Below are 17,792 nucleotides of genomic sequence, written 5' to 3'. Positions count from 1 at the left end.
TGGACGGGAATAATAATAAGTTTGCATTATGGGTTTATCAGCATATTTATTATTTGGTCAAAACAACTCTCTCTATAGATCGAGATATAGATCCAAAGAAGAGGATTACTCAGATAGAGAAAAATAATTCCCTAACTGAGTTATCTAATGATAAAAACAAAGGTATTTCTGAAAATAGTATTAAGGAAGAATCTATTAGACTTGATTCTAAACATGATATGTTTTTGGGAATGATGCAAATTGTTACTGCCCATAAATGGTATATTAAATGTACTATTCTAATTGATAATAATTTTTCTATTACAAATATTGCTATGATTGATAGTGGAGCTAGATTAAAATAAAGAAAAAAGTCATTATATTAAAAAAATAAAAAAAGATAAAAGTTGTAGAGGGTCAGATAAGAACTTTAAAAGGTCAACCTTGACATGAGGAGGTGAATGATAATTGGAGGATGAGTTTAATTTTTAACTAAAACTTGGGGTTAGAAATAATTTATACCTAATATTAATTATGATAGGCTTTAATATATAAGTTTTTTGCGAAACAAAATTATGGAGTAACTCAGTCTATAATTGAATATTTTTTACCCTCTTCGACGAGTTCATTAATTTATTTTTTGCTTATGTCTTGTGTTGGTATATTCAAACCTCTTTGTAACAACATCGTTTGCTCCGATATTTTTAGGTTTTTTTTTTTTTTTTAATATTATATATAAAAAATAAAAAATTATTCAAATTTAAAACCTCAAATATATGCATATTTCACAAATTAAATATTAAATAAAGCTAATACATTATTAAAATTTCATAACAAAATGTACAAATACTTAGACTCTAAGGTATACATTTCAAAGCTACTAGAGAATTAAATTCCTTCAAGAGTGATGAAAGAATTCTTGAAAAGATATGTGCAAATCTTCAAATTTTAAACATTATACAAGACGAAAACTTTGTCTAACAGAAAAGATTGTAAGTGCAAATCTTCAAATATTAGGCATTGTGCGTGATAGAAACTTTAGTGCAATGAAATAAAAATATACAAGCATATCTTTTAATCGAATTAAATGAAATCTTTAATTATGGAAGTGTGTACTAACACAATATTTTATTAATAAGTGGTGCATTAAAGTTTTTAAAAGATATGATCAAATTAAAAAAATTAGGCTTATTATTTATAAAGAAGTTTGTTGCTATTATAAGTAAAAATCTGTTAGGGAAAGGTAAAATATAATATAAAAAATAGATTTTATAGTAAATACCTACTATATATATAGGGAGCAGTGTATTTATATTGGGAATTGGACTAAATTCCAATTCGTGTGAATAAAAGTCTCACATTTTAGGCAAAGGGGTCCCTAGTAAGATTGACTCCTGTCTGAGTGGTATTATTATTGAGCTAAAATCTGTGGATTGTATGCAGCAAACGCATCAAAGCGCGGCCTCGCGCGCGTCTCGGAGGCAATAGATGTTCAAGTGAAATTGATCTTGTTTTTATAAAGGTCTCGGCGTGTAGTATTACACTGCACAAATGGCTTCCACTTGTCTTCAACCTTTGTACTATCCTACAATAATACACTCAAAATCTCCATTGCTTAGTCTATCGAAGAAGCAAATTTTCACTGCTAGGAGCCTAAATCAATGTACAAGAAGAAATTGCTCATTCATGGCAAGGAACAATGAAAGAAAATTGCCATTACTGCCTATTGGTAGGCTCAGACTGAAGGTAAAATGCAGACAAACTGAATTCTTTTAATTTCGATTTTTTTTACTCCTATTTCCCCCTTTTTTGTTGGTCTTTTTTTGTTTCTCTTCCTTAGCTTTTTTTTTTCCTCATAGGTTTCGGCATCTTCAGGAGAAGAAGCTGAGTCGGCTTATCTAGAGGAATTCAGTTGGTCTTCTGTCATTTTGCCGTAAGTCTCCCCATTTTTCTTTCAATCTGTTATTTTGCCGTAAGCTACATAGTCTACTGATGAGTTGGATTTTATACATATAAAATTCAAGTACTTTAATTTAAGATTCTCGAGTTATGAGACATTTGATAAAACATTTTTCTTTCTGAGGTTATCATATTTTAAAGAAGAGGAAAAGAAGAACTCATATGACCTTATATGCAATCCAGAAGATCCTATATTGTTATCCTGGGTTAATAACTCAATTCGCTGAAGTAAAGTAAAGAGAATGTAAGTAATTAAATAAAGTGACCGAGATCACAGGTCCTTAACTCTCTCATATACCATATTTCTTCATTGTTTTTACTAAATTATTAGCTTAATTCTCGAATTGTTCGGTAAATTAACTCAAAAATTGATAGTCTAAGAAAATTGAAACTCTTTACTTATGGTGATTAGAAATTTATTACTCCCGTGTGACGATACTCTTACTTGATTGTGATGCGTAACTGCCTTTACTCTCTTTATTAGTATGTGATATTAAGCAGCAAGTTTTTGCCATCCATACTCTCTAGATATACGTTTTCTATCTAAATTCTTTTGCCATCTTGCTCTTTGTGATCTCAGTGAACTATTCAGTGATAAAAGTCAATAAATAATGTCATGTGATTTTTAATGTTCAAATAACTATGTTGACTCTTTTGCCCAAAATATATTCCATGGTTTTCCTTTTCAGATTGTATGGTTTTCGCCGTGCAAAAATAATAACTCATTGTGTCAAATATCAGATTTCTCTTTCCGGCCCTAGGCGGTTTATTATTTGGCTATGATATAGGTGCAACCTCAGGTGCTACCATCTCATTGCAGGTATTTATCAGTTTCTTTGCTGTATCCCACATCATCTGTGCTTTACTATTCATGTACTATCTATTAAGGATTTACATTGAAAAAGTTCATTTATTGATGTATCAGTCAGCTGAGCTTAGTGGAACGACTTGGTACAACTTCTCTGCTGTTCAGCTTGGTCTTGTGGTATGCTTTCTATGTTGCAGATTCCATGTGTTATTATTTCTCTTACATACCAAATTTCTAAATATCAGTTCTTCTTCTTTCCCCTGGATATAGGTCAGTGGTTCCCTTTATGGAGCTCTTATTGGCTCCATACTTGCCTACCCATTCGCTGATTTCTTAGGTGGAGTTCACTTACTTTAAGTTTTGTTGAGTCTCAAACTTATTCAGAAATAATTTTGGTTAAGTTTCTTGGGTTAACTTCTGTAGGGAGGAGGAGGGAACTGATCATAGCAGCCCTTTTATATGCGGTTGGTGGTTCACTAACTGCCTATGCTCCAGGACTAGGGGCACTTTTGTTGGGCCGGCTCGTTTATGGGCTTGGAATTGGTTTGGTAGGTTTTGTTTGCTTTTTACTCATCCCAGTTCCACTGTTTGTGCTTGCTATTCTGGCTATTTCTCTGTCATAGCTTAATCATTGGATGAGTAAGTACCTGAAATTTTTCATTTGATTGTTCTCATTTCAACAGGCAATGCATGGAGCACCTCTATATATAGCAGAGACTTGTCCGTCCCAAATCAGAGGAACATTAATCTCTTTAAAGGAGCTGGCAATAGTACTGGGTATTTTGGTATGTTTACCTATATCTCTTAAATTCTCATATCATCTTAATTTGGCAAGAGAAATGGATCAAATTGAATGATGGAATCTCCAGCTGGGTTATTTTGTAGGTAGCTATGAAATTAATGTCGTAGGAGGGTGGCGTTACATGTTTGGATTAAGTGCTCCAATTGCTTTACTTATGGGGTTGGGCATGTGGAGTCTCCCTCCCTCTCCCAGATGGTTACTTCTGAGGGCAATTCAAAGTAAAGGGCCACTGCAGGAATACAAAGAGAAGGCTATTGGTGCATTGAGCAAACTAAGAGGCCGCCCTGCTGGTGACAAAGTATCTGAAAAGCAAATAGAAGATACAATTATCTCATTGAAAACTGCCTACTCAGATGAAGAAGCTGAAGGAAATTTTCTGGAGGTATTTCAGGGGCCAAGCTTGAAAGCATTTATAATTGGCGGAGGTTTGGTCCTTTTTCAACAGGTAATATAATTTGAGATGGATCTACTTCTTTTGCATGTGATACTTTGCAATTTCTGTGAAGAGCTATAAGCTGATGTTAAGGTAGTTTCTTGCTTTCAAGCTTATGTGGTAGTTTTGACAGATAACTGGGCAGCCAAGCGTTCTATATTATGCTGGTTCAATTCTTCAGGTACCCTGCTAATTCTACTCCTTAATTTTTCTCCTCATTAGTAATTTGATCTTGCAAAAGGTAATTTTGAAACAATTTCTTATCAGAGTGCTGGTTTTTCTGCGGCTGCGGATGCTGCTCGAGTTTCAGTCGTTATTGGTGTATTTAAGGTAAGTGAAGTAGCTGTAGCCAGGAGAAGCCTGTTATCTCTCTCGGTCATGAATATTAACCCGACTCTTTTACTCGAAGGACTAATATTCTGTTGGACTAGAATGTTAATTTCCCTCTGATTCTATGCTCTTTGTTTGCGTCGACTAAAATTATTCTCCAACAGTCACTAATGACGGCAGTCGCTGTCCTAAAAGCTGATGACCTTGGGAGAAGGCCATTGTTAATTGGAGGAGTCAGTGGAATTGTAAGCATCTAATCATATGATTGTACTTAGATTCTTATCATTTTTCATCTAGGGTATTATTCTGCTTGCTGGTATGGTTTCTGAAAGAAAGTATTGCTATTTGTGTGGTGTAATCTGCAGGCCCTATCGCTGTTTCTTCTTTCAGCTTATTATAAATTTCTTGGGAGTTTTCCTTTTGTTGCTGTTGCTGCTCTGCTTCTCTATGTGGGATGCTACCAGGTGATGTTCTTGTATATTCATGCTTGCAGGAACAACTCTATCTATCTATCTCTCTCTCTCTCTCTCTCTCTCTCTCTCTCTATATATATATATATATATATATATATATATATATATATATATATATATATATATTAATATAAAAGCATGAATATTATAACGCTAAACATTGAACGACTAAAATTTTCCCAAAATATTGAACGACTTTTATGCCATTTGAAAGTGAATTAAGTTACATTCTCTGTTGGATAAAATTGTAATCTCCATTAATATTTTAATACTAGATGAACTGATATTTAAGATTTTCAAGTTGGCTAAGAATTCATCACTTTCAGTCTCCTACCAAAACTGTCTTTGAGTTTCAATAATAAATACTTAACCTACTTTGGAAAAACTATTATCATTAAGTTTTTAGTCTTACTTCAACCAAGTTACTTAAGTGATAGTGGAAATGACTCATGTACCTTTTAGAATTTAAGGTGACGTAGTGCACTAATTCTATTTGACTTGCAATTGGAAAATTTTTGGCAATGACCAAGTGATCCTTTATGTAGGACTTGCATAATTCTTGCTTGCTTAGATTTGTAATGACATTGTAACTCTTCCATCTTGGGAGTTTGAATCAACTCTGGGGACAACCTATTGTAACTTGATTCCAAGTCAAAACATCAGGTGCCCCAATGATTCTATAAAAGGACTCTTTCCGCGGATTACAAGCCTATAAATTCCAGTGTCTAATTTTTTTTTAATTGATAATGATAATTAACCATAACAGATCAACAAATCTTAGGAGGGAAACTTCATATTCTTTTTAATTATGCAGTCATGTTCTTATAGCGTCAGCAGGTTAGAAGAAGTTTGTCGATGATTTTACTGGCAACGCAGAGTTCGAAACTTTTAGCTTTGTTATTCCATATCTGTTTTATGTGTTATAATTAAACATTATTTGAAAACAAAATAAATATTATTGCCTCTATTTCTCCTCTCTTCCTATTTTTGGTTGTTGTTGTTGCTTATTTGCTTTATGTGCTTCAAGATTAATTGTTCAAAATAAATTTCAGAAGAAATCTGACTAAGAAGTACTTTCACATGTCCCATCGAGATTTATATTTGGAATGTTCTAGTTCCACCTTTTGTTCGTGCAATTTTATTATTTATCATGCCGGTCTTTTACTTTCTTTTTTTTCATAGTATTTGTCGCAAGACATTTGTGCAAAGCACGAACATAGAGGCTAGTAATTTTAATATATATATTTGGTTTCGCTAACCTACTACATGTACAAATACATAGTTTACTTCCTGAGTTTGACGCCAAATCCCTTTGACACACTTCTAAAAGACGGGCAGTTCTTTACTCACCCAATCTTTCTAAAGTGTGTCTAAGACGCACCACTTTTTAGTTTTGCCAGATGGCACGCGCGTGTTTAACCAAAAAAGATTGAGCGCATGAAACATGTAAATATTTTGTTTAAATCCTTATTTAAGTGTCTAGTGTCAAAATTTTATTTTATTTCCTTATTTTTCTTTTTTTAATACAAAAGAAGAAAAAAAAAAAGAAATTGCACCAGATCTCCCTTCGTCCTCGCCCCCACCGTCCTTTGCCTGGACTCGTGCCCCACCATCGCATAATCACAACCCACCTTCGGCCAGCTACCACAGCTCAACTTCTTCACTTTCTTAAATCATGAAAACTCTAGTACCACCAGTTTCTACTATCTTTTTCCATCAACAATTTCCTTTTCTCCATTAAAAAACCACCTTCAATCCTTCACAACAACGGGTAGCTTCAACCGAGATACCTTCACACGGCCCACAAGTTCCTCCTTCACTACTATCGTCTTTCACCATCTTTCAACATCCACTCATAAACTCAAAAATCTTTCAAGAATACCATAAACCCAGTAAAGGTTCGGACTCCTTTCCGTTATTCTTGATTGAGTTCGAAGAGGTCAGAGGGGCATACTTTATGGTGCCGTTCGAGTTGTTCCAGTCTCGATTCGTGTCGCTGCTTCGCTATTCCTGACAAATACTGCTTGTAGCTTTGATATCCCGATTGGAGGCTTCTTTTTATTCAATACTGATTCCCTGAAACTAGTTTCAATTTAAGGTCCATAATTCCCTTTAATTTCTCTTTTAACAATTAGAATATAGTGATTATCTGTGAAATGTTTCTGATTTCTCCACGGTGGGATTGCATTAATATCAATGCTCATTGGTGAGTTGTTTGTGATTTTCTCGCTGTTGAATTCCATTGACTGAGTTATGGAAGAATATTTATCATGAGATTAAGAGGTGGTGGCTTCAGTGGTGATTTTTGGTGGTTGAAAATGGAGGGCTTGTTGGGATTTAAAGGAAATTTCCGGGACTGGTTTGGGAAGATGGAGTATTTATAAGTGTTTTTTCTTTTTTCTTTAAAAATTAATGGCAAACACCAAATGGATTTGCCCGTGACATACACTTGTTGAGAAAAAGTGGTCAAACACCAAAGTGATGTGCCTTAGACACACTTTGATAAGGTTGGATGTGTAAAGGATTGCCCGTGTTGGAAAGGACTGTCAAATGGATTTGGCCTCACACTCAGGGGGTAAACTATGTATTTTACCCTTAATTTATACTCCCTCCGTCCCAATTTATGTGACACTCATTCCTTTTTAGTCAGTCACCAAAAGAATGACACCTTTCTATATTTAGTAAAAGTTCAACTTTAAACTTCCTTATTTCCCTTGATGAGATAATTTATAGGGACACAAATTTCTATGGCTTATTTTAGACCACAAGTTTCAAAAATCTTTCATTCATTCTTAAACTTCATGTTAAACACCATCATATAAATTGGGATGGAGGGAGTATTATTTTTCTATATATGTATGTATAAATCAGGTGATATTCGCATATATACTAGACAAATATAGTTGTTTACATTGTATCCATCTTTTATTCATCCAATTTACTCCTAACATCACAATGCCGACACACTAATAAGGGGGTCTTTTCGTTCTGTCAACAAAAACTTGTACTTGATTCTAATTCTACGCTATTCATTTGGTTTCCCTTTTCGCCCTTCCCCTGCTTTCCTTCTCTCAATGTGCCCATGGATTTTTCGGAGGTGCAACTGCAGAAGATCTCTTTGCAGTTTGTCATGATAGCCAAATCTTTTCTAAAAAGTTTAGTCGTTTGCTGGTATAGAACATAGATCACTATCCTTTTGGAAGACCTCATCTGAGACAACAATGGAGAAAAGAGTCCATAATGACAATTTTTCACTTCGTTGGATGTTCTACTGGTTATAAGTAGAGTATGAGTTCAAGTACAATGGCAATCTTACGCTAAGGTGATTTTTGTGAAGAAGGAATTGGAGAAAACTGAGAGAATGGTTTAATTCTTCTTTACATGATTATCACTAGTCCTGACTGTTTCCTTCGTGGCTCTGAGGGAGCCGTGACTGGTGCTCTTGGAGAAGATTGTGAAGAAAGGAAGGGTGTGGGTGTGGGGGATGGACTGGTATAGTATTTTGAATGAAAAGACAGAAATGTCCATACTGTGTATGAGATGTTAAGGATATTTTGGGTAAATAAAAGGTGAGTATAATGATAATCTACTAGTCATGTCTATATATACATATTGGCTAACCTACTAAATAATCAAAAGAATTAGATTTCATTACTAACTTATATACTAGGGTATTGACCTTGATCTACTAATCTTCCTAGTAATTTCAGAGAACTTGTTTCCCCTCTCTGCTTTTTAATATGGAATACTTAATTGTTTATACCCCAAATCCATAATTTTTTCAGCATATCACCTAATGGGCAGTGCTGATTTCTTAGTAGGTTGACATACTCTATCTAGTATGTTTTGCGAGTTATTAATCTCTTAAAATTAAGAAAAAGCTTTTCCGAATTACATCTCTTTTCCTTCTCCAAAATTAATTTATTCTTATACCTAATCAATCAAACTAAACCTCAATCCTAACTGGGTTCGGGCGTATCAATCCTCTGCATCCAATCCGTTATATTGAAACACGTTTCATCCTAATACTACTCATATTCCTAATAACTTTTTCTTTTTCTGGAAGTAGATTCCTTTAGGTATTAGTAAGAGAAATATGTATAAGCTAGCATATTCCAGTTGCATTCCTAGAAGATCTTCTATTACATAATATGCATTTATTGATAGTCAATTACTATGATAAATGGATGTCTTTATTTTTAAAACCCCATTCAAAATCAGAGCATGAAATTCAATTTGAAATAATCCGAGTGATATGTTAATTTATGATTTTATTTACCGAAGATTTTGATCATTAGAGATCAAATGGTACATTGTTAATATGGGAATTCTACAGAATCTACACTGAAGCAGTTATATCTTTTAAACTTGACATGTGTTTGTGTCTTATGCAGTGAGTGATTGTGGAGCTTCAGTTACGTTGCATCTTTTTGGTTCTTTTTTGTTGCGTGAACTGCGAGGGACTTTATTCTCTTCTATATTCGTTAGATAACCATATAAGATTGTGTTAGCGTTTTAGCTATGATGATTATAGGTACCAGTGAGGAAAGGTAATAGCTAAAATCGTTTTCATATTTGTAACAACAAAGCATTACATCACCTTGAAACAAGTTATGTGTCAGGAACTTTTCTATGTCACTGTGATGAATGAACTCACTGAAATATGTTTGTTCTATGGCATTGAAGATATCTTTTGGGCCTATTAGCTGGCTTATGGTATCAGAAATATTCCCACTCCGCACCAGAGGGAAGGGTATAAGTCTAGCTGTTCTCACGAATTTTGGTTCTAATGCAATCGTAACCTTTGCTTTCTCACCTCTGAAGGTAAGAATTGTTCTCCTGCAAATATTAATTCCAGAATAACATGTGTTGGATGATTATGGTTTCCACTTCTGTAGGAGTTTCTTGGGGCAGAAAATCTTTTCCTTCTGTTTGGAGCAATTGCTTTGTTGTCACTTCTGTTTGTGATCACCTCGGTTCCAGAGACTAAAGGCTTGAGCTTGGAAGAAATTGAGTCCAAAATCTTGAAATGAAAACATAGTTTTGTATCCTGGAGCATACAAATAGAATATTACCTGTTCGTTAATATTGTATCAATTCTATCAGAATACATACTTTATGGCTGTTCTATAAATGATAAACTGGGATGATTTCTATGGTGGTGGTATTGGCTTGGCTGGCTAGATCAGCCAGAGAAACTTTTAGAGTTCTTGGCATTGAACTCATAATACTATTAAATTGTAGGTTCAATTTAATTTGTTGAAATTTTAATGGGTTTTCACAGATATATCTATGCTTTGTGTAGACAATATTGGGTTATCAGCAGCTTATGATTATCATGCATTTCCTCCATTTGATACAATCAATACCTGTTGATCACGCCCAACTATGCCTTACAAAAAGGACTAAGCGGTCGTTACAAATATAATCTGGTTTACGAGTCCGGAGTTGAATCCCACAGAGAACTAAGGCTCAGCTACAGTTGTTCAATATCGCTAAGAAACACAAGTCCAAACAATTTCCTAATTATAAAGATTATAATGTTTATTTTTATCTAATTAACTAACAAATACTAGAAAGCAGTAAAACTACCAATTAACAAGGATGAAATTTTAGACAAGACTAAGGAGGTCTAGAGTTATGATTTCCCCAATTGTCAGAATCCTTCCCGCTATGCCTTCTATAATTTCACCTAAGTTTTCTCTACCGATCATGAGCGCTCTGAGTGTCGTAACTCTCTTCCGAGTAAATATTCTCCCGAATTACGCTAACTGGCATCAAGTACGGCTCACTCGGATTGCACCAAGGTTTCGTTATCCCTAATCCCATCTTTAAACCTTTCGTATTGATCCCTCATATACGTTAGGAGTGATGTTATTCAACAACTACCTAAATATGCACTCTCTTCCGAGTAATACACACTAAATAGGCACAATCGATTGAGAGCTCTTCAACCAACCACAATAATAACGTAGTTAAACAAGTAGAGAAATTCAACGACTCAATAATATAAAAACATAACAAGAATTTATCCTACAAAAGGTTCTATCAAAACTTTAGATAACAAATTAACTATTCATAATAGTATGCAAAACTACAATAATAGAATTCATAACCAATAATGGAAATAGGAAGAAGGAAGTGAAAAACTCGTAGAAGAATTCTCCGCCTTGCTCCTAGTGTGTTCTTGCCTCCTTAGATCAAAATTTGGTCTAATGTCGGCTCCCCCTCCCAAATTGGTGTTTAATGACTATTTATATGTGTAGGAAAAAGGCCTAGACGAAAAAATCAAGTCCAAAACCAAAAAAAGAAACAAAATAGGTCTCAAACCCGGAACATGCATCGCCTCGCGTTAACCCTGGCGGCGCGCGAGCTCTAACGCGAGCAAACTCCCTCGCGTCGCCAGGCTCTTTGCTGCTTTGTTTCTGAAATTGATTTTGCTGCCTAACTTCGCATTCTCTTTCTCAATTTTTTCTTCATTTCACATTAATTTGCTTGTTTCTTTTTGTCTTCTTTTAATTTGTTTTGTCTTCTTTTCATTTTGTCTTCAATCATTATTTCATTATCTAATTATAATATTTCTCATCATCAAATAATCACGAGCCATTCTTGTAGTGCGTAAAATACACATAAAATCTCTACTTTGCTCCCAATTTCGTCTTCAACGTACCTACACATAAAATACACTCAATTAAGCACAAATATAGTATAGTTTAATATTAAAGCACATAAATGTAAGGTAAGTAATGCACTAAGAATATATAATTCTAGCCACACATCACCTGTACATTCCAAGTTTATAGTAGAATTACACAAACATCTGGCACTAGTCAAAGGGAAGACCAAATGACATATTTAGCTCATAGAAAATACTTGCCCCGCACATGGTGTTTACACTATTTTATGCAATTTCACCTTAAGAGGTGAACATTGAAGTGATAATATATACACCTAAACTTGGTTAACTGAGAAATGTGCGTCTATAAGACAAATGGGTTGGTTCATTGGTTGGTGTAAACATTGAGGCGGGATAATTTTTTTTCTTAATATCAGTGTTATACCTAGAGTCAAACAAATAATAGTTCAGTTTACTATCTACTCTGGCAAAAATTGTTTTCACTAATTTAATAGGATATAAGTATTGTTTTATCTAGCTCCTTGTGAGGCAAATGAGAAGAACTCTGTCATTTCATTTTCTTTAAATGATTGAAATATCCAATCAAAATAGTTGCAGATTTGTATCATGTTCAGAATTCCCAATTCATTGTGAAAACCATCTGATCAAATTCTACACAAGAATCCTATATTCCTAGACTAAAAGAACTCAAACAACAGTAGTAATAATTACGCCTAAATCCAAAACAAGTTTTATGTTGGTTGTCAACTTACCGCAACCCTCCTGTTTTATCCGGGCTAGAGACCGGCAATTTAAGCAAGCTCGCACCTAAAAGAACTCTAAGTCAAGATAATTACCCCCAGAATTCACATCTGGTCCTGGCATTCTTTTATTGCAAACTCCAACAAGGTTCACTTCTTGATCAAAAACTCCAACAGGGTTCACTTGCTTAAACTTCCCTGGAAGCTCTGCTTCAACTTGTCTTGGCACTTCAGGTGGCGTACTGCAACGAATCAGGGCCCAATTAACACCTTCAAAGAAAGGGTGCTGCTTAATCTCACTTGCTCCTCTTTTCACCCCAAGCCGGCGTTGAGGCTCTTTGACGAGCAAGCCACGTATCAGATCGCGGCTGGCATTACTGGTTGCAGGAGAATCTGGAAATTTGAGCTGTTGTCCAACTACATTGAAAAGAGTTGCCCTGTTACCTGATCCCTTAAATGGGGTTTTACCATATAGTAATTCATGCAGAAAAATGCCAAATGTCCACCAATCAACTGCACTGCCATGGCCTTCTCCCTTGATAATTTCAGGGGCTAAATATTCATGAGTCCCAACAAATGACATTGACCGTGCTGCAGTAGGTTCTGCAACAAGCTCAGGCATGGCATTAGAAGGAAAACCTGGCTCGGTTCTGGGCTTTTGTGAACTTTTCTTGCTTTTTGGAGGAAATAATCGGGGGAGGAAACATGTCGGCTGCATGCATGAAGAAGTGGGCTCAATACAGGCTGGCTGCACACAGATTGCAGCTCCTCGTTTAGAGGGATCACCAAATGAGGCCCTTATGACCGTCGGTGAAACTGCACATTTTAGGGATAGGTCAAAATCCGAAAGCATGATGTGGCCATCGTCACGCACCAGAATATTTTCAGGCTTTAGGTCTCTGTAAACTACACCAAGCATGTGAAGATATTCGAGGGCCAATAGAACTTCCGCAGCATAAAACCTGTTGCATAAACAGGGTTAATTCAAGCTTCAGTAAGGATCTCAAAAACTCAAGATAAACAAAAGGGTTAAGATTCTCCAAAGCCCCAAAGAACCCCCCCCCCCCCCAAAAAAAAAAAGAAAAGAAGAGGAAAAGACAGCTAGCATAAAATGTCTCCTAATCATATTACTGGATCAAGCTTTACATCCTATCCATACAACAACAGTAGCTATGTATCTATCGGAAACTAGTTAGAGTCGACTATTCGATTCCTCAATATTCATTTTACTCCATTTGGAGCCATTCCATTCCAATACTCACTAATTAGGAGTTTTCTAACAGCAGAGGTTCTCTACATTTTGACTGACATAAATTCTGACCAAACTAAAAAGCTCCAGGCAAACCTCAGCGAAATATAAGTGTACCAACATCCCAACTAGTTCGTGACATTTAGACCATATATCAATTTGTGTGTGTCATTCGTGCGTAGGGGGCATGCCAATCTTCATTTATTCGTTATCCTGCCCATATAATACGTAATTAATTATCCTCCTGCTCTGCTCAGTAACCAGTGACAGGGAAAAGGAAAATGAAAATCAACTATATGTTCCTACCAGGATCAAAACAATATGGTGCCATAAATTGCAAATATGGAGCTAGTGGAAGAATTTGTTCAATTTCAAAATCCTAAGATAATAAACATCTAACTTAGTCCAAGTTGGCGTTCGCATGAGAGAACCTTAGCCTGAGTTCATTTTCCATGGAAGGAAGAAGAAAGGGTTGAATCAAATGTGGCATTCTATGTCAGCATATATGAGATATTATTTAGTGAGGCTACAGTTTTTATTAACAAGAAACTAAGCTGTAAAATGCTCACGAGTCACAGCAGTGTATGAGTAACAGAAGCATGTCAACTGGTCAAACACCAGTACTAAATTAACATAACAATTTAGTACCCATATTGCTGAACAATTTTTTCGTATTTGGTACTATTTCTGTATTGTTACCAAAATTAACATCTGAATGAAAACTAAGAACCAGAAGACACAGGGAAGAGGACTTATTAAGAGATCAAGACGGCGTGAACTGTGAACAAACAGGGTCTTTTAGAAGCATGAAACCACCAGTTCATAAAATCTCTATTTTCTCTAAATGAGTACATAGTTTAAAGATCTTAATATTACGAGCATTCACCAAATGACACTGAACCAGTACTAGCACCCTAAACAATTAGAGAAGCAAAATGTCAAGAAAGTCCTTTTCCAATAAAGCACGCATACTTCCAAACTTAAGGAGTTTAATTAGAGAAAGAGAGTGAAGAAATTAACCAGTAAGATGAATAACTAATTGCAGAGCGCTAACATTTACCAAGCTCTGATTCAAGAGAAATGGATTTTATACCATACAAGAACTGTACCTTGCAGCATATTCTGAAAAATGCTTCCCAGGTTGTCGTTGTCGTAGAGTATGTAGATCTCCTCCAGGGCAATATTCCATGACCAAACATGAAAATCGGTCTGTCTCAAAATGAGTATACAAGGTTGGTAAGAATGGGTGGTCTAACAGCTGGAGGATTTCTCTTTCTGTATGAGAACGGGTCAATTTCTTCCTACTTTCAAGCGAGGCCTTATCCATCACTTTCATCGCAAAATAGCACCAAGTCCCACTGAGTTCAGAAAGATAAACAGTGCCAATGTCACCACAACCAAGTCTTTTCAGTAACCTAAAGTGACTCATGCCTAATATACCATCACGTGCTCGTATTGCAAGAACAGCCTTGCATCTTGGATCATTTCCTTTGTGAGGCTTATTGGCACTGCCGGTAATGTTACTCCAGTTACTATCATCACTAAGTTCACTGCTATCACTTGCTCTGCTAAAGCTAGTTTTAGCACTTCCTAACGAATCCCCTTGAATACTCAGTTTTGTACCCTCACAGTTCCTGTCCATACTAACCACGCCGTCACTCCTATATGTGCCTGTGCAGCTGTTGGCAATGCTCATAACTGTGCCAACACCAGTACTATCAATGCTACTATATGGACTGACATTGCTGCTCGAGGGTAGTGATGCATCCCAAACACATTCTTTTTCTTCAGAATCAGGTGGTAGACTTGCTTCTGTGTTTTGAGATGAACGAGGAACCATAAATGCAGAGGAGACTGCACCTAGATCATTTGGCTTTTCAACTCGTCTCTCTGCCGGTAAATGAAGAAACGAACTTGGTTTCATGTTAAGAAACTGGATTGAAAGATCATCTGTGGAAGGACCCTTCAGAGACATGCTTTTCACTAAGCATTTACCATCTGTTTTGTTCGGACCAATCGGTACATAAACCGGTCTCATTAGGTCAGTATCAACAGGTTCAGGAGGATGACTTGCTCCGTGGAATGAAGTAAAGCCACTATCTTCGAGCGAATCATCACATCGCTTGATTGAACCAGCATTAGGCATAAGTTCCTCATGCTCCAGATAGAAGTTGTCTCCTTTGCATGTTTGAAGAGGAACAGTGAAGTCCATTTCTAGGAAGTCACGGGCATTTGATATAGTTCCCACCTCTTTTTGTGAAGTTGAGTAAATATTTATCACCTTAGCCTCACTAGGGTAATCTGCTCGTAGTTTTTGTGATTCAGGTATCCTTTTCATTTCTGATTGCTATTTATCATCACAAGTATCTCACTATGAGAAACTCTGTGGAACTGCAAAAATCAGTAAGAGTTGATCCATACATGAGTAACAATTGAAATAAACCCAGTGGGACTGTTTCCTATTAGAAGTATTTTAAAAAGCTGTATCTTGTAAAGCAGTCATTGAAAGAAACAGCACATTGAATGCGATAACATATGAAAGAGTAATATGACTAAAAGAAGGGAATTCCATTTTCATCCTATATGAGCACACAGAAATATAACACATATTTTGCAAGTTCTTGATATTTCAGTTATAAGTGCTTAGTTGCAATATCTGATTAAGGCGTACTGTTGCAGACCCAAAATTATAAAAAGAATGTTGCTTCACATTACGCAACATGATATGACAGTTCTTAGAATCAATTCTCACATGAAGGGACATGTTGCAAACTTAAAATAACTAAAGGAAAGTTTTCCTGCTAACTTTTACACGAGGTATTCACATGACTCAAACACATATAGCATATTACTTCTTTCATATTCCTTCCCCTTCTTTTCATTCATCGGTAAGAAGAAAAAAAAAAAGAAGCAAAGACATTGTGTCAACAAGACATCCAAAACATTAACAAACAAACACAAAACATCTCACCTTTAGAATCACCTAATTAATCTTTCACAAAATTTCGACAATTCCAGAAGGACAGCCTTGGCCCAACCATAGAAGTTAAATAAGCAGAAATACGAGATATGTGGTCCCATCCTTCCCTGGACCCCGCACGTCACACTAGGCTGCCCTTTAAAATGTAGACAGTAACAGTGACTACAGAATGGGATAATACTCAGAAGCTGCAGGGATTAAGCAACTGGACAAAAAATGGCCAAAAACGTCAAATCGCTTTAAGAGAAAACTATGAACACCCCCAATATATAGAATGCTACCAACATATTCCCTCCTTCTAACCTTACATTCTATTTTCTGAAAACATTGACATAAAATATTCTAGCTTCGATAGACAGGAATTACTTGGATTGTACGCAAATCATAGAACCCAAATTCAAAAAAGCAATTAACAAAATCGGTGCCAGGATTTTTTATTTTTTTTTTATAGAAAAAGTACGGCAACCAACAAAAAGAAAAAAGAATGATAAAATAATCAAAGAAGCAGAATGTACCACTAGTAGTAGCACGATCTGAAAATTTTCCCTCTTTGTTTCTCTCTCACGCAGACACAAAGTGGGTATTTGGCAGTAAATATATTGCTAGCTATGGCAATAGCTGAAAATGTAAAATATAGCCGTTCTAAGCTTATAGAGGACAATATGATCGAAACATAGGACAGAGAAAAAGAGTGAAACATAGTGCCGAGGAACAGAAGCTTTTGCTTTCTCTTTCTTTCGTGGTTTTTGTGTTAGCTTTAGTCGTGTTTTCAGTGACGACACACAGTGAAAGTGTCTGTATTGTGTGTGTGTGTGTGTGTTTTTTTAAAAGAAAGGAGAGAGTGAGGAAGTGAGAAAATGCAGTTAATAGATCTCAGCATAACATTTTGCATAAGTAATACTCCTATTATGTTTGATTTATTTTAGAAAGGAAAAATAATTGGTGTATAACTTAACAATATGTTGTTGGCTTATTGAATTTTTCACTGCTAATAGTTGCATAAATTATGTGGGAATTTGTGTAGTAATTTGTGTTAAATATAATATAAAATAAAAATAACAACAACAACAATAACCTAGTTGAATCCTACAAGTAGGGTCGAAGAGAGTACGCATACCTTACCCCTTTCTTGGGAAGATAGATAAATTATTTTCGATAGACCCTCAACTCAATAAAGAGAAAATGAAATAGTGAAAACAAATAATATCAACAAATAGGCCAGAAGGATAGTAATAACAATGCAAACGGTAACAACAACAGGGTACTAAGAGGCCTAAGCAGAAGAAAATAGAAAAACAGTATGAAATACTAGCAATCTAAGACCAAAAACTACCATACTAATCCTAATACCCTCGATCTGTAACATAAATACGCTCGACTACCTACTAATATTTTACCCTAA

General features: G+C 35.6%; 2 protein-coding genes across 5 annotated transcripts; one reads left to right on the top strand and one right to left on the bottom strand.

Annotated features, from left to right (window-relative positions):
- Positions 1-1,361: 1,361 nt before the first annotated feature.
- On the top strand, positions 1,362-10,071 carry LOC104100244 (D-xylose-proton symporter-like 3, chloroplastic). Of its 2 annotated transcripts, XM_009607435.4 has the most exons (14): positions 1,362-1,725; positions 1,839-1,912; positions 2,680-2,758; positions 2,864-2,923; positions 3,017-3,083; positions 3,170-3,294; positions 3,430-3,531; positions 3,616-3,993; positions 4,115-4,162; positions 4,249-4,311; positions 4,476-4,556; positions 4,677-4,775; positions 9,471-9,608; positions 9,683-10,071. In XM_009607435.4, exons 1-14 carry the CDS (start codon positions 1,531-1,533, stop codon positions 9,815-9,817), a joined length of 1,644 nt encoding a protein of 547 aa, XP_009605730.1. In that variant the 5' UTR covers positions 1,362-1,530; the 3' UTR covers positions 9,818-10,071. The 2 variants fall into 2 exon arrangements, with proteins under 2 accessions (XP_009605730.1, XP_009605737.1); XM_009607442.4 differs by lacking the exons at positions 9,471-9,608; positions 9,683-10,071 and adding an exon at positions 9,179-9,372.
- A 727-nt stretch (positions 10,072-10,798) lies between these two features.
- LOC104100255 (serine/threonine-protein kinase D6PK-like) lies at positions 10,799-17,255 on the bottom strand. 3 transcript variants are annotated; one of them, XR_011410262.1, is made up of 4 exons: positions 16,906-17,255; positions 14,520-15,801; positions 12,174-13,123; positions 10,799-11,454 (listed from the first exon to the last, which is right to left on the bottom strand). XR_011410262.1 is itself a non-coding variant. In XM_009607462.4 (3 exons), exons 2-3 carry the CDS (start codon positions 15,746-15,748, stop codon positions 12,229-12,231), a joined length of 2,124 nt encoding a protein of 707 aa, XP_009605757.1. In that variant the 5' UTR covers positions 15,749-15,801; positions 16,906-17,255; the 3' UTR covers positions 11,944-12,228. The 3 variants fall into 3 exon arrangements, 1 of the variants encoding a protein (XP_009605757.1); XR_011410263.1 differs by lacking the exon at positions 16,906-17,255 and adding an exon at positions 16,382-16,816; XM_009607462.4 differs by lacking the exon at positions 10,799-11,454 and having other exon boundaries at positions 11,944-13,123.
- Between the last annotated feature and the right edge of the window lie 537 nt (positions 17,256-17,792).

This window comes from Nicotiana tomentosiformis, chromosome 8 (genome assembly GCF_000390325.3).
Source record: "Nicotiana tomentosiformis chromosome 8, ASM39032v3, whole genome shotgun sequence".
Classification (NCBI taxonomy): Eukaryota; Viridiplantae; Streptophyta; class Magnoliopsida; order Solanales; family Solanaceae; genus Nicotiana; species Nicotiana tomentosiformis.
This window is presented reverse-complemented; position numbering and strand designations above follow the sequence as displayed.

Bases quoted from the DNA above. Each gene is read 5' to 3' on its own strand.
- LOC104100255 (XM_009607462.4), bottom strand. From the start codon at position 15,748: ATGAAAAGGATACCTGAATCACAAAAACTACGAGCAGATTACCCTAGT. The intron at 13,124-14,519 runs GTACAGTTCTTG...TTTATGCAACAG, and splicing joins TTTTCAGAATATGCTGCAAG to GTTTTATGCTGCGGAAGTTC.
- LOC104100244 (XM_009607435.4), top strand. From the start codon at position 1,531: ATGGCTTCCACTTGTCTTCAACCTTTGTACTATCCTACAATAATACAC. The intron at 4,163-4,248 runs GTACCCTGCTAA...ATTTCTTATCAG, and splicing joins ATGCTGGTTCAATTCTTCAG to AGTGCTGGTTTTTCTGCGGC. The intron at 4,312-4,475 runs GTAAGTGAAGTA...ATTCTCCAACAG, and splicing joins TCGTTATTGGTGTATTTAAG to TCACTAATGACGGCAGTCGC.